Genomic DNA, 17,305 nt, shown 5'->3' on the forward strand with positions numbered 1-17,305 from the left:
ACTCGTTTTTACGATCCCCCCCAATGTGCCGAATATCGTGACCGTACGTCGAGCGGTTAAGATTTGTGCCCAACTGTTGACGGACGGACGACCGGACGGACGGACGGACGGACGGACGGACGATCAAGCGATTCTACAAGCTGCATCTGACTATGTCAGATGAGCTAATAATAATATAATAACAATAGTATAAATCATAATATGTTCATAGAAGGAATTTTGCATTAAAGATATTGTCAATGAAATCTTGTAAAACGAACCAGACGAGTGTGACACCACACTGTTTGTTATCTGCGTGTCTATATAAAATGCTATATAATTGCCAAAACCCTACTTAATTTGCATTTTTTTTTAAATCTCAAAACCCCTAGCCCTTATTCATTCACTTACCAAAAATGAGCAAAATCCGTTGAACCTGAACTGACTAATGGCAATTCCCATTTTTGCCAAAATATTAAATATGGGAGCATAGCAGTAACAACTATACCCAATTTCAAACATGTGGGTCCAACGGTTCCTGAGTTATCGTTGACCGTAGCCAAATGTTGACGGACGGACAGACGGACGTATGACGTACGACGACCCATGGCAATAGCTCAGCTTGACGATGTCAAGGTGAGCTAAAAAGAGAGATAGTGATAGAGAAAGAGGAAGGGAGGGAGAGACAGAGAAGAGAGAGGGGGTTGCCACTTACAGTTACCTATGCGCATGTCTCTGATAGTTATGTTTTAGTGCATTTGTCCCCTAGTACATGAAGCCCGTTTACTTACTTTGGATCGGTGATTCGTATTATTTCTCTAGCCAGTCGTCCGATGAAGTTTATCGATCCGTCTAAAGGGGGAAACGTAGGGATGGGAATGGCTGTCGATTGATACATGCTCTGCCAGTCATGTACCTATACAGAAATATTTTGACAAATTAAAGGTAATTATATTACGTATATTATTACAATTAATTAGATAAATTAATATAATGGATTAGACCAAAATGAAATCTTTTTGTGTAAGCATCTGTTGTGGTATTTATGTGAATCATTATACGATATTAATATCAGTTATTGTGGTTTGATATCCTATGAGAAGTGTTTAAAATATTATGTATGAACACTAGGTAATCAGAAATCCTACTAGATACAATAACAAAGAAATGAAGTAACACTATAGCATTTAAAACTAAATTGGTATCATGTAACATTTTGGTTGTGTGGGGTTAAGTTAAGTTTAAGAAAATTAGAGTGAAATAAAGCACAGAATGTGCCTGTTATACACACTGCAAGTTTATACAACCTATACACTGAAAGCGCCACAACCACAACCCAAATCTCGTTTCTTTATAAAATGACATTCGATTCCAGCCTTCAGTAAAGAGCCAGACTGCGTGTAATATCGACATTACCTTGGTTCTCAGAAAGCTGTTGCATTCCTGTTCGACATTGTAGTTTACTATCCTAGACATCTCCTCTTGCCAGATCTTAAGACCATAGATGTTGACGTAGTCTTGGATGTACTCAAATGATCGCCTGAACCCGTCCATGTGGGCCGCTAGCACTTCCAGCTTAGGAATAAGCTCGCTCGACTTAAACAGAAAAATTCAATGCCGTTACGGCGCAGTTCGTGTAGAGACGATTACCGTCACGATCCCATTGCAAATCTAGATTTTCATTATCAAACGCAGCCTGTCACATACGTGGTCGTCTTGATACAAAATATCGCAATTCTAATACAATTCATCGCACGAGATCCGACTACACATCAACGCGTCACACACTGCATGTGCGCTGACATGTATTTTTTAAAGCAAATTGCACGATGCCTACTAATCAGTATTAGACGGTCACTTGACAACCTCACAAATTCTATACGCATACCTTTGCTTTCGGATTGAAGACCAGACTCTTGTGCAGAGCCATTGCAACTTGAGTAACAAGCTCCTTCCTAATGCCATCCTCTAACAGTTGCTTAGGATCAATCTGTATGCATGCAACAACACAAACTTGAATTCACACCACATTCTAGAGGTGTGCACCTTCCTGATGGTGTTGACTGAGTAAAGCACCACTTATAATTTCTACCTATGCTGGCAGACAAATAAATATACTCACGCTATTAAATAACATCTACAGAACTGCTCAAATAATATCTAACTTTATATTCTACTAATCCCATTCTAATTTCAGGTTTTTGCCTGATATTAATCAAAATTTACCTTAATTATGCCGACTAAGGTTGTCTTCATCATCAATATACCCTCTGTGAATACTGAGATGTCATGTGTCAGTTTGGCCACCTGGTAAACAATAAACAAATATAAAATCAATTAATATATATTAGCACTCTGGTTAGCACTGCCCCAAAGATTCCCCCAAGCATCTCCTTTAAGCCTGATAAAGACAGTGAGATTGGCTAGCGAAATTGTTGCGAACTGGCTAATTATATACATTTTCACATATACATACACAATCAATTTAATATACTCCAATTTATCATAGAAGAAAACGCTTAACAATCTTTCATCATATAGTTACCTGTGATCACTACAGTACCACATGTACCTATCATCACATAGTCACCTGTGATTATGCTACACTCACCTGGTACTTATCACCACACGTTCACATATAATTACTACACGCTCACCTGGTACCTGTCGTCGAGCTGCGCGTACTCTCTCAGCTTCTCCTTGTCTAGCCGCGTCGGCAGCTCGCGCATCTGGCTCGTCTGCAGAGCGATGATGCGGCTGAGCAGCGCGAACATCGTTCGCGGGATCACCTGCAGCACGTCGCGAACGTAGGCGACGAGCTCGCGCGAGTAGTACTGCGACACGCTGACGAGGTCGGGGCTCGCCGCCTGACTGATGCGCACGAGTGGCAGGTCCAGCGCAGACGCCAGCTGTAGGGATGAAAGCTTGTTATTAATGCTATATCATGAGGTATAGGGCTTGCCGCCCGACTGATGCGCACGAGTGGCAGGTCCAGCGCAGACGCCAGCTGTAGGGATGAAAGCTTGTTATTAATGCTATATCATGAGGTATAGGGCTTGCCGCCCGACTGATGCGCACGAGTGGCAGGTCCAGCGCAGACGCCAGCTGTAGGGATGAAAGCTTGTTATTAATGCCTATTATTATGGAGGCCAGCTGTAGGGATGAGAATGCTTGTTATTAATGCTATATCATGGAGGCCAGCTGTAGGATGAATGACTTGTTATTAATGCTATATTCATGAGGCAGCTGTAGGGATGAAAGCTTGTTATTAATGCTATATCATGATGCCAGCTGTAGGGATGAATGCTTGTTATTAATGCTATATCATGAGGCCAGCTGTAGGGATGAAAGCTTGTTATTAATGCTATATCATGAGGCCAGCTGTAGGGATGAAAGCTTGTTATTAATGCTATATCATGATGCCAGCTGTAGGGATGAAAGCTTGTTATTAATGCTATATCATGAGGCCAGCTGTAGGGATGAAAGCTTGTATAATGCTATATCATGATGCCAGCTGTAGGGATGAAAGCTTGTTATTAATGCTATATCATGATGCCAGCTGTAGGAATGAAAGCTTGCTATTAATGCTATATCATGAGGGCAGCTGTAGGGATGAAAGCTTGTTATTAATGCTATATCATGAGGCCAGCTGTAGGGACGAATGCTTGTTATTAATGCTATATCATGACGCCAGCTGTAGGGATGAAAGCTTGTTATTAATGCTATATCATGAGGCCAGCTGTAAGGATGAAAGCTTGTTATTAATGCTATATCATGAGGCCAGCTGTAGGGATGAAAGCTTGTTATTAATGCTATATCATGACGCCAGCTGTAGGGACGAAAGCTTGTTATTAGTGCTATATCATGAAGCCAGCTGTAGGGATGAATGCTTGTTATTAATGCTATTCATGAGGCCAGCTGTAGGGATGAAAGCTTGTTATTAATGCTATATCATGATGCCAGCTGTAGGGATGAAAGCTTGTTATTAATGCTATATCATGACGCCAGCTGTAGGGAGGAAAGCTTGTTATTAATGCTATATCATGAGGCCAGCTTAGGGATGAAGCTTGTTATTAATGCTATATCATGAGGCCAGCTGTAGGGATGAAAGCTTGTTATTAATGCTATATCATGACGCCAGCTGTAGGGATGAAAGCTTGTTATTAATGCTATATCATGATGCCAGCTGTAGAGATGAAAGCTTGTTATTAATGCTATATCATGAGGCCAGCTGTAGGATAAAGCTTGCTATTAATGCTATATCATGACGCCAGCTGTAGGGACGAAAGCTTGTTATTAGTGCTATATCATGAGGCCAGCTGTAGGGATGAATGCTTGTTATTAATGCTATATCATGAGGCCAGCTGTAGGGATGAAAGCTTGTTATTAATGCTATATCATGATGCCAGCTGTAGGGATGAAAGCTTGTTATTAATGCTATATCATGAAGCCAGCTGTAGGGATGAATGCTTGTTATTAATGCTATATCATGAGGCCAGCTGTAGGCATGAAAGCTTGTTATTAATGCTATATCATGAGGCCAGCTGTAGGGATGAAAGCTTGTTATTAATGCTATATCATGAGGCAGCTGTAGGGATGAAAGCTTGTTATTAATGCATATATCATGACGCCAGCTGTAGGGATGAAAGCTTGTTATTAATGCCTATATCATGAGGCCAGCTGTAGGGATGAAAGCTTGTTATTAGTGCTATATCATGACCAGCTGTAGGGATGAAAGCTTGTTATTAATGCTATATCATGACGCCAGCTGTAGGGATGAAAGCTTGTTATTAATGCTATATCATGAGGTATAGGGCTTGCCGCCCGACTGATGCGCACGATGCTGCATCCTATAGTAAATCACGGTTAATCTAGTGATAAACCACTAGAGATTAGTACAGAGGCAATTTTCTATTAGGCTAACCTTTAAGAATGTTGCCTTGAGCTTGATCACCAGTGACGGATCATTCTTTATACCTTGTTGCATATAGTCAGTGTAACTGAAAGCAGAAATAAGCACATGCACATGGAAATGACTTAGCAATTATCTAGTATAAATATATAAGTGTTTCCATGCTGCACATAATTCTATATGTATTATATATAACTGGCCTACACACATGAATTACCAATATCACGAGCATATCTATAAAACTTATAATTGTTACTACAATGCGTAAGAATTTGAATAGAAATGTTATAATATATTTATATAGAATATCTAATTCTTGTGAATTACACATAACGTAGAAATATACACAATCGTAATGACATTTTCACATGCCGAAATCCATAACGACAGCATTTAACAAACAAACACTATCGATACTATAGGGACACAGGTGTATTTTTCGCGGGTGTTGTTCACAGATACCTGTCGATAATTTCCCAGGCGTATGATATGTCCGCGACAATCTGCATGGTGATGAGAACCTCTTCCTTGATGTTGATCGTTCGGATCATCTGGTGAAGAAACTGGCGGGTGTCCGTGAGGAACTGTTTCACCTGCATTATGCTCTCCAGCTGGTGAAACTCTTGCACCTACACAGACGCAAACACAAACACAACACGATGAGATATCGGAAACACAGCCTTTCACCTAAAATAACCTGAAATTCGGGGCACAGTAAATCGATGACTTACGAAAACCATACAATATATAAAACGACAGGTTGCATAATAACTTGCAGTTAATGTCACTATTAACATGATAAGAAAAACTGAGAGCAGACTACCTGGCAGTTTTTGAAAATCAGGGCAACATTAGACAGCAGCGGTGTAAATTTTAATACAAGGTAATTGCAAATAAAGAGGCTACAATTTGACTGCGATTATTATCGCTACAATCGAATAATTCGCTACAACATTACTAATCGAAGACAATTACACTATCACTAATCTTGAGACAAATAACGACATTTTTATAAAGAAATTAACATGTATGGAACTTTCAGTAGCAAAAGTGCAAATACGACATGCACACGGTGAACTAATAATTATTGAATGTATTAGTAAATAATAATGAAAATATGTTAATTAACATAGGTCAACACCTCTTCCAATGCCTGTATAAGCTGCACAATCTTCCTGCCTGCAGATGTAGAGTCATCATAGTTCAGTGATCCGATCTGCTTTGCCATTTCTGTGAACCAGGCCTGTAGGCTGTCTGAAGTGTAAGCAATGAAATCATGCTATCACGTCACCCACAGACGAGCTGTGACAACGTGTACTGCATGCTGAAACATGCCGATGAAAAAGATTTGTTTTGGATTGTGTTACGATTTCACGCATAAAATGGAATGTTTAGATTTCTCATATTAAATAGATTGTTTTGATTTCACATAAAATGGAGTGTTTTGGTTTCACATATAATAATATGGAGTGTTCTTATTTCACGTATGAAAACAGAGTTGAGATAACTTGGTTAAAAACTCACCATTTTTCTCGACCCTGGTGAGGGGTTTTGCTCCAGAGAACACTTCCGTTAGTTCAGTCATGCGTTCAGTGCTCTCTTTCTTATACAGTTCCCACTTGTCTTGTTTTGTAGCTAACATCTGCTTGAACATCTGTAACCAGTGTACGATTCATTTGCAATTACAGTTCAGTGGAAAATGGCATCCTGAGCGTCAACTAGACTGTTCGCACATCCTTGAGTGAAAATACCACTGCTGTGAGACTGGTAAGGTTCAGGTAAGTTTGCTATATTATTATGTTATGTCATTAAGGGAATTCACAAAAATTTATAAAGAGCTGTCAGTTCCATAGAGGCGGTTTCACTATATAAATGCCGCTAAAAGAGAATGCCAAAAGCATGATGCAGGTACTGAAAATGTTGCAAATATTGCCAGAAGATGGAGTGATGATCACCTCTTTCAGTTTCAGCTCAAAGTGGGCCGTGAGCATGAGCAACTGGAACAGCGTCAGTGCCTCACACTTGCTATCAGTCATCACCTGCTCTCTCACCTGTCGACATCTCTTGTTGGCCTCAGCAGCTGCTCGAGAAACACACAGCAGAAATAACAACCACTTCTTAGTCGGAATCACTTATCCTCATGCGTAAACAGAGTGTGCGTGCGTTAAGGAAAGCCAACATCGTGCCGGGACATCGTTGCGTGTTGTAGGATTAGTCACGTGCAATCGCAGCCACAAGATTTATGAGCGGTGATGCATAAACTTCAAATGCTTGAATTGAATGCATCAACATGTGTGCTCATTCTGATTTAGTTGTTTAATGGCTTGAGAAGAGAAAGCTAATAGAGTATCTTTTATTATGTTATCAGCTTTCAGATATTTAAGATAATATATATATATATATTATTAAATAGGTTATTTAATAATTTATCATATAATTGATCTCACTCATTATAATATTAACAGCACTTATACTCTAATATATTCCACTTTCATCAGATTATTTTGCAAAGCAAAACCAAGACATGAATCCTATAATTGCACAGGATGTACCAAGCATCTGGTCAACCAACCAAACGACCGACCGACCGACCGACCGACCGACCGACCGACCGACCGACCGACCGACCGACCGACCGGGCAGATAGGTGGGCGGGCATGTGGACCCACCGTTCTGCAGAGCGTGTGTGTGGCCGAGAAACCAGGCGAACGAGTGGCCGCCCGACCGACTGGGCGGGCATGTAGACTCACCGTTCTGCACAGCGTGTGTGTGGCCGATCGACCAGGTGATCGAGTGGCCGACGACCGACCGGCGGGCATGTGGACTCACCGTTCTGCACAGCGTGTGTGTGGCGATCGACCAGGTGATCGAGTGGCCGCCCGACGACGCGGGCGGGCATGTGGACTCACCGTTCTGCACAGCGTGTGTGTGGCCGATCGACAGGTGATCGAGTGGCGCGACCGACCGGGCGGGCATGTGGACTCACGTTCTGCGGAGCGTGTGTGTGGCCGATCGACCAGGTGATCGATGTGCCGACCGACCGACCGGGCGGGCATGTGGACTCACCGTTCTGCGGAGCGTGTGTGTGCAGCATCATCCAGCGCAGCACGACGTTGCACTCGCGTATCGTGTTCATCAGCTTCGGGATGCGGTCGAGAACGAGCTCCTCGGTGAGAGCGCCCTCCTTCAGGCACTGCTGAACTATCGGGATGAGTTGCCTCATCTTACGCGCGTGCCGCGTCGCCTGCAACGAAATCACTCCTCGCTGAGTCAAAACTGTGTGTTAGGGTCACACAAGGGAACAGGCAAATGGCCCTTATCGACAGGTATCCATATTCTAATGGTGGTGTTGCTGCATAACTGCTACACCGTACACAAGAGAAATATCGATGTGTTTTATAGACAGGTGTTTTATTAAATGAAAAATGTGACAAAATGTAAATCTTTTAATGTGATCTTTCTTTAAAACAGAGCTTAATGATACAACAGATATTTTATATTTATTATTATTATAAAACATTTATTATTCCATTTTTATTTCTAGAAAAGTATTCCTGATAGGGTAACATGTCTGTCTTTTAATAACGTTGATGCTCACCAGTTCTTTCACATTGGCAGGGTCCAGGGTGTTACTTAATGCAGTCTTAGCAGCTTTGTATTGGTCCCAAGCTTCAACAAGATTCACTGTGATACCCATATATACACTGATGACCTATAATAAATTTAGAATAAGTGTTACAATAAACCTCCATATTATTGAAATTACAACAAGTTTACTTGCGTTTATTGGGGACAGCAGCATCAGCACAGATACACTATGTATAGACATGTTTTTATTGCTAATGACAACTGCAGTCTAAGAGAGGTCATGCATAGAAATGATTATACAACTTGGAGAAACATCATTATTGAAAACATTCCAAACTGCATCCTCAAAACCACAAACACAATTCCTACAGTGTAGCCAATTTATCGGAAATAATTATAACCATTTTCAATCAGCCATCTGTCATGTTTCATGCTCACAATCAAAAATCGTTCAAAGTTCGGACACGTGCACACTATGTACTGCCTTTCAAATTAATCATAAGCTAGCAGCCTAACAGCACAAGTTTTACAAAACTCTCCTTCCAGCAGCACCGCCACAGACTCACGAAGAGCCGTGACCGCCGGCCTGGAAGACAACCGATTTACCGGGCAAACAATTTACTCTGATAAGCTGCTCCAGTAACCCCCACAAGCTCCAGTCTACATGCCAGTCTAGCTCCGTACGGGTGCCAGTGTACCCGCACTTCCAACACACGCCAGTGTCACCCAACAAGTTACAGTCTACATGCCAGTCTAGCTCCGTACGTGTGCCAGTGTCCCTGCGCCTACAACATGTGCCAGTGTCACCCAACAAGTTACAGTCTACATGCCAGTCTAGCACCGTACGTGCACCAGTGTCCCCGTGCTTCCGACGCGCGCCACGGAGATCGGACGTACCCAGTTGTCGGGGAAGTACTTGTCGACTATCTCGCGCATCTTCGCCTGCTGCTGGTGGAGGATCGTCGGCGCAAAGTAGAGGATGATGTAGAGCATGGCTGCCTGCGTGGCGAGGGCCGTGCTGCGGTGCTCGGGGAACGGGTATGCGGCCACCTGGTTGTAGACGTCGTCCGAGCGCAGGTGACCGATCGCCATGTTCACAAACACCTGGTTGATGGGTATGCGCCTAGCGGGACAGTACAGATCGGGTGTCATTACGAACACATCTATACACAATATGATATCTGTCTGTCTGTCTGCTTCTTTACATATATATATATAATATCATGGTATCATTTATCAGTAGACATATTGCTAATATTTAAAGTAATTACGATATTTAAGTGTTTTACGATGAACCCAAGTAATTGAACTGTAAGCAAAAGTTTCGCTAGCTGGCCCAGATGTCTTTGTCAAGCTAAAATAAAGCTGTGTGCACTTGCAACTAGATGGCAGTACGTGACGAGAGTCACTACTAACACAAGCCAGTCCATTTTTGCATTTTCTTTTTTTCTGCATCTGTCTTTATTTTATTCTGGCATTGTCGTCCGTACGATATAAGTAGCTAACCCGCTCACCATAGGAACGTGAAGTTGATATGAAAACCTTCAACATATTAAATATTTACCCAAAGTATTCCTCTGGGTAGTTAGGTGGTCTCTTGGCACCGGGACTGCTCGAGTACCCTGTACTTCGCAGCAGCTTACAAACATCATCAACATTTGATTCGCCTGTAGACCTGGCGGCACTGTGTTGGCGATAAAACAAAAAAGATATGAACATGACGAAACGACTTAATTAATACTCGTTTTTACAAATTGATACCGTGATTGACAGAAGAATTCCTCGAAATACCCATTATCCAGTAAAAGGAGTCCAAGTTTAGTTGCACATTCTACAACACCAATTTCTATGCTTTTGATATTATGACGTGCATAGTAGCACAATAATATCAATACAATACGGCTAGATATATGTGCATAGATATGTTATAGATATACTCGTGGTAATAACTATATGTCAATCAGTACCTGTATCTGTAGTAGGACACGAGCAGTCTCTCTCTGATTGTTCCCTCTATCCGCATGTCAATCACAAGCAGCATGACCCCATATAAGTACATAGCCTCACACTGCGACAAAACAAACGACAACTTACCTGACTGATCATCTAATGCGAATTCATTTTTACCAAGAGCTAATAAAACCCATGTTAATAGCTCTTGCTTTTTTTATTATGAGCATATATATATATAGTATACATATGTTCGTGGTTTTTACTAACAAGAGCCGCAGAGCGTCTGGGCTCATCTGAGGTTTGTTGCTACGGTTATAAACGTAACATTTAAGTCGTGCGTAGTGACACGTTTGTTAGGTGCAGATATGCAGATACGCAGTTGCGTACACATCATTTCAGCAACCTTCTGCAATCTGCATACCTCCCAACTCCCATTGGTTGATACAAATCGCGTGCCTGAAACTCCTGTTTTATGGAGCATTGTGACCCTAACCCTAACCCTATTAAAAAAAATAAAATTAATTGTTCTAAAAATTATTTGTTGTTTTTAAATTGTTGTAAATAAATCATGTAAATATTCGCGTTAATTGGAAAAAAATTGTTAAATGGATAAAGATAGAAAAATACAGAAAACAGGTAAATAATAAAAAATCTGATGGGAATCGATCAAACGACCTTAGAGCAGTGACGCCTGTGCTGTACCCGTTCGGCTATCCAGGCTTATTGGCTTTCTAGATTATGGATGTGCCATGAATATGAGAACACTGTGACGTCATTGAGGCAGTTAAGGAATCCATGTTTAACCCTCCTCTTGAGGGTCAAAAGGTTATCAGACACTCACTCTTCGCACGTCAGTGAAAAGCACATTTCATGGTCCTTTCAATAAAGTGATAAAAATGGTAGGTCAGTCCTGAAACAAAAAAGTTTTTCACGCTGTCCATTAGGCCATGTCCTCAGAAAATGTCTGATATCGGACCTTTCCCCCACTGCCCTTTGACCTCCAATTTCGCACTGGTGATGGGTTTCCTGCCCATCACACTATACATCGAATATTAAGAGCATAGGTCGAGCCGTTAAGATTTGTGCCGCAATTCCGTATTTCCTCCTATACCTTAAGTTAAGGGGAAAATATTCCCCCTCCGTTTACACATCTTGACCTTTGACCCTTGACCCCCAAATTTGTCATCCCGAGTCCTTTTCACGATCCCCCCCCGACGTCCCGAATATCGTGACCGTACGTCGAGCGGTTAAGATTTGTGCCCAACTGTTGACGGACGGACGGACGGACGGAAGACGGATCATGCGATTCTACAAGCTGCATCTGACCATGTCAGATGAGCTAAAAACTAGTCAATCAATTTTAATGATGTGACTTCTGTGATCCATAGGAAATACTAAAGCAGCAATAGGAAACAATAAAGGAGGTATAACGAAAACAATGTTGTGCAAACAAGATAGAAGGATAAAATGTAAACTGAAAAAGTCGTTTGGAGTTCCTGTGCATTTCGCATACAGGATAACTATGAATGCATTTATGCACATATATGTATTCAACTATGTAAAACATACCATAAGTTGCTTGCCATCATTGTTTAGAAGCACAGTTTCTAATGTTTGCTGGATGTAAACACCTTCATCCAAGTCCTCTAAAAATCTATCAAACCAAAAAGTTTAAAATAAATACGCCTGCACGCTTTCCAACTTGCAAATAAAATAGGGTAATGTATTTGAGATTAGAAGATTCATTTTAATTATTTCTAATCACTAGATAATTTCCAGATACGTAGATGCGTATTTTGGGTGACAGCTACATTCTTCACTTAAACATTCACCATTCATAATCGGATCATTAGACATTGATGAATTGAGTACAAAAAGGTACTTAACTGTTAACATGAACTATACTTACAAGAAAATTCATTATGTGGTATACATCGCTCTCAGATAATATTACGAAAATATGTACAACGCTTTATGTTTGTTATATTATTAACTGAATTAAATTATAAAAGAAAACATAATGCAGCGACAACTGCTAATATACTAGTTACAATCATGTAAACCAACACAGAGTAGTGGTTAGTGGTTACCCTACCCTACACCTACCCGCACTCTACCATGTGTTGGGTTACCTTCTTGTATCAGCTAATATACCTGTTTAAGTCTGTCATGTACTTGTGAACACTTTCAAATGTTAAATAAAATCTTGTCAGAATCTCAATGTTGTTTTCTCGTAACTCTTCATCCAAATCTTGCAATTCCTATAGCAACACAAGTTAATTTCTTTAACACAGAAAATTTATCAACTGCATGCAGTACTGACAAATATATATATATATACATAACCGCGAGTAAAGTAATAAATAAATACAATAATATGTATTAATTTACTCTAATATGTTAGTACAACAAAATGTCCAAAAGGTCATTTATACTCCAACACATAATATTATAGACATAACTGATTCCATCCCCAGGCACCTTTCTATCCTCCCAAAGATATATTATATAGATAAATAATCACTTTATCTTACATGCACATTTTTTTCTTTCAAAATGCACAATGGTAATGCTACAATATGGGCAGTATGTAGGATCCATACGCACACTACTTAAGTTTCGAAGCAAATTAATAATTACTCGTTGTGTGCATGTATGTGCATATGTGCGTGCGTTCGTGCGTATCTGTGTGTGTGTGTGTGTGTGCGTGTGTGTACAAAAGCTTATAGTTTTGTTATCAGCTGGTAAACTTGTAGACCCATTTAAATAGCTGTAAGTTGAGATGTTCTGAACCTCTAGCTATTAAAAAGAAGCTGCATCTGTTCACTTTGATACTGGATAACTAGATTACTCGATGAATAAAATTAGAATATGTACCAATAACTAAGAAGTGAACGATTGTAACATTGTGCATACTGGTTTCGAATCTATCCTACAGTCATATTCGTCCGGCTCTTTAAAGTAGATGAAATCACAGATTATTTCGCCATATTTCTGCTGGTCATTCTTGGTTTCAAGCTTGAACACTGGTGGAATGAAGTCGGACAGTCGCAACAGCTCTGCAATGATTGCGTTACCACGGGCAACGATACGTAAAATCGTCTGCCCACAGTTGTTGTTTTCTGCTAGGAAGTCTACCATGATCGAACACCTAAATAGAAAGAAAACCAGTGTAAAAACCTAGCTGAAACATTATAAATTAAAGTAATTCACTTGGTTACTGAAACTAGGGGGGTCCGGGGGCGTGTTTTTTTACCGTACCACTAATTAATGCGTAAAATCGCCACCACACCATAGACGGTATTTGGGGTTCTTGTATATATAAGATAGCCGAGTCGGTGTACAGTTAGTACAGTCGGTACAGGTTAACTGTTTGTACTTGTGTATGGTCTGCAGTGCATGCGTGGCACGGTAAAAATACACGCGTCGGTGGTCCTGGTCGAATGGGAATTCTTGACGATCGATTCCCGCACTGTCAAACTTTTATTGTGGTGGAATTTAATTGGGGCGGAGGTATTTCAAACGGGGCGCAACGATTGAAACAGGGGGGAGTTTTCCCAAACGTTACGGGGCGCGGGCGCCCCTTTTGCGCAACGTAGGGAGAACCCTGCCTTCTCACTTAACACTAAGTTGGCGTGTAACAGTCGTAGAGCCTGCATGGTTGGTTAATATTAGTCCGCAAATGCAGACATTATAACTCTGCTTTGCTAATCTGAGGGTGCGGGTTTATCTGACCCATTACTGGGGTCTGCGTCGGCTCGGACTAGGTTTATAGTGGTTTATATGTGATCATGCCAGGCTGAGGCACAGGTCCCTATATCCAACACGAACCCACAATGCGAGCACCGAAGGTGTGACCAGAATTCCTCGGTGCTCACACCTTCGGTGCTCGCATTGGGGCTCGTGTTGGATATAGGGACCTGTGACTATAGGCTGAGGCGCAAGGTACATCACTAGTAGTATTGCTCATAGGGTCTATGTCCCCCAGAGTACTGCCGGAACGTACCCTGGGTACGGTCCGGTATACCGGAACGTACCCTGGTCACTATTTGATATGGTTAGGGTTAGGGTTAGGATTCGGGTTCGGGTTAGGGAGTAGGCGTAGGAGACTACCTAGACTCGTTAGTCAACTTAGTGGAGTAGACGAGGTACGGTTCGGCATATTAGATAGTACCAAGGTACGTTCCGGCAGTACCCCGGGGGACATAGACCCTCTCAGCAGTAGTACTACTGCTACTACTACTACTAGTACTAGTAGTATAGTACTACTACTACTAGTAGTATAGATACAATAATGTAACCCAAACCCAAGAGGATAGGACCCCTATCCTCTTGGGTTTGGGTTACATTATTGTATCTAGTAGTAGTAGTACTAGTACTAGTAGTAGTACTAGTAGTAGTACTACTACTAGTAGTACACATGCATACATCATTATGATGATCATTACATGCCACTAATAATATAGTAATATTAATAATATTAATAGTGTTATATTACTAATGTTGTATTATACTATTAAACTGCCAATTTCCATACACACACTCCCTAACAAGTATGTTTTACTGGGGTCTGCATCGGCTCGGACTAGGTTTATAGTGGTTTATATGTGATCATGCCAGGCTGAGGCACAGGTCCCTATATCCAACACGAACCCACAATGCGAGCACCGAAGGTGTGACCAGAATTCCTCGGTGCTCACACCTTCGGTGCTCGCATTGGGGCTCGTGTTGGATATAGGGACCTGTGACTATAGGCTGAGGCGCAAGGTACATCACTAGTAGTATTGCTCATAGGGTCTATGTCCCCCAGAGTACTGCCGGAACGTACCCTGGGTACGGTCTGGTATACCGGAACGTACCCTGGTCACTATTTGATATGGTTAGGGTTAGGGTTAGGATTCGGGTTCGGGTTAGGGAGTAGGCGTAAGAGACTACCTAGACTCGTTAGTCAACTTAGTGGAGTAGACGAGGTACGGTTCGGCATATTAGATAGTACCAAGGTACGTTCCGGCAGTACCCCGGGGGACATAGACCCTCTCAGCAGTAGTACTACTACTACTACTACTACTAGTACTACTACTAGTAGTATAGTACTACTACTAGTAGTAGTATAGATACAATAATGTAACCCAAACCCAAGAGGATAGGACCCCTATCCTCTTGGGTTTGGGTTACATTATTGTATCTAGTAGTAGTAGTACTAGTACTAGTAGTAGTACTAGTAGTAGTACTACTACTAGTAGTACACATGCATACATCATTATGATGATCATTACATGCCACTAATAATATAGTAATATTAATAATATTAATAGTGTTATATTACTAATGTTGTATTATACTATTAAACTGCCAATTTCCATACACACACTCCCTAACAAGTATGTTTACAGTATTGTGGTTAATTTTAACGATAATGTAATGACTGAACGCTATATAATAACCTTGTTATTTTTCCAACACTGCTTGATATTTACCAAATGATATTTACGCCCACAGAACAGTACTGTGGCGAGCAGCCGTAAAGCGCCACCTCTCGTCGAATATATGAACTAAAATGACGTCTGTCCGATCATCGCTTCAGTAACCTCATATTATAACCTCAAAGATTAGTCTTTAGCGTGCAATAGACTGTATCGAATAGGCAGAGAGACTAAGTCAAAGGATTTGTGTCGATCTTTTAAATGTCGAAATAACCTGTGTTTGTAACTATAGGAGCGCGCCCAAGCCTGTAGGGTGCAAAACTCATCACTAAACTTCATCCCCTCCCGTCCTCCGCCTTGCCTCCTTTGTCCCTCGCTCCGTCTCCTTCTTCTTCTACCCCACCCCTCAGCTATCTTTCCTGCCGCCTGTCCTCAGTCTCCCACTCTTCTCTCTTCTTCAGCAAGCTATATTAATTTATACAGTTTCTTCAGTACGCACTGCACGCCTGAAACGGTGCTCGCGCATGCGCAATATCTCTCGAGAGGAATAATATTTTGCAACAATTATACATTTAAAATTAAGAGGAGTTATCCTAGCAGAGATTTATATGATAACATTCTACCAGTACCCCTCACTTAAGAAATAGGAAGAAGACCTGGCATGTACGGTTCCCTCTGCTTATGCCAGTCAGTACATAATCTGGCTACGTTATATAGTTTGTTAGAGCATGCGCAATATATCTCACCAGAGAAGTTATATTTCGTGATGAATATGCATTCAATATGGTTAGGAGCTATCTCAGCATAGGTTTATGTAATAAATTGTTATCAGTAGACCTGTGTTTATGATTAGGACAGCGCCCTAGCCTGTAGGTTGCAAAACTCTTACTTCACCCCCTCCCGGCCGCCCTCCTCCTTGCCTCCTTTGTCCCTCACACAGCCTCCTTCTTCTTCTACCCCCCTCAGCTATATTTTCTGCCGCCTGTCCTCAATCTCCCACTCCTCTCTCTTCCTCAGCAAGCTAAATTATACAGTGTTCTTCAGTCCGCACTGCACGCCTGAAACGGTGTTCGCGCATGCGCAATATCTTCCGAAAAGAATAATATTTTGCGGAAATTATGCATTTAAAATAAAGAGGAGTTATCCTAGCATACATTTATACGATAACATTCTACCAGTACGCCTTACTTAAGAAATAGGAAGAAGATATTGCATGTATGGTCCCCGCTGCATATGCCAGTCAGTACACAATCTGGTCACGTTATTGTGTTAGAGCATGCGCATTATCTCACCAGAGGAGTTATATTTCGTAATGAATATAAATTTAATATGGTTAGGGGATATCTCAGCATAGATATCTGTTATAAATTGTTATCAGTAGGCCTGTTTATATAATTAGGAGAGCGCCCTAGCCTGTAGGGTGCAAAACTCCTACTTTATCCCCTCCCGT

At 41.3% G+C, this 17,305-nt stretch overlaps 1 protein-coding gene across 1 annotated transcript in view; it reads right to left on the minus strand.

Annotated features, from left to right (window-relative positions):
* The window catches only part of LOC106810964 (WASH complex subunit strumpellin-like), a gene marked incomplete in the record, with an annotated part of 28,296 nt that extends 12,236 nt beyond the window's left edge, over positions 1 to 16,060 (minus strand). The window contains 18 exon segments of the mRNA XM_014814462.1: positions 1,396 to 1,575; positions 1,868 to 1,969; positions 2,206 to 2,286; positions 2,637 to 2,888; positions 4,904 to 4,979; positions 5,354 to 5,520; positions 6,033 to 6,145; positions 6,416 to 6,545; positions 6,847 to 6,971; positions 7,958 to 8,135; positions 8,490 to 8,603; positions 9,377 to 9,602; positions 10,044 to 10,163; positions 10,447 to 10,547; positions 12,002 to 12,086; positions 12,587 to 12,693; positions 13,349 to 13,583; positions 15,877 to 16,060. Coding sequence (XP_014669948.1) covers positions 1,396 to 1,575; positions 1,868 to 1,969; positions 2,206 to 2,286; positions 2,637 to 2,888; positions 4,904 to 4,979; positions 5,354 to 5,520; positions 6,033 to 6,145; positions 6,416 to 6,545; positions 6,847 to 6,971; positions 7,958 to 8,135; positions 8,490 to 8,603; positions 9,377 to 9,602; positions 10,044 to 10,163; positions 10,447 to 10,547; positions 12,002 to 12,086; positions 12,587 to 12,693; positions 13,349 to 13,573 — 2,382 coding nt within the window.
* Between the last annotated feature and the right edge of the window lie 1,245 nt (positions 16,061 to 17,305).

Source organism: Priapulus caudatus, unplaced genomic scaffold (assembly GCF_000485595.1).
Source record: "Priapulus caudatus unplaced genomic scaffold, Priapulus_caudatus-5.0.1 Scaffold490, whole genome shotgun sequence".
In the NCBI taxonomy this organism is placed as follows: Eukaryota; Metazoa; Priapulida; class Priapulimorpha; order Priapulimorphida; family Priapulidae; genus Priapulus; species Priapulus caudatus.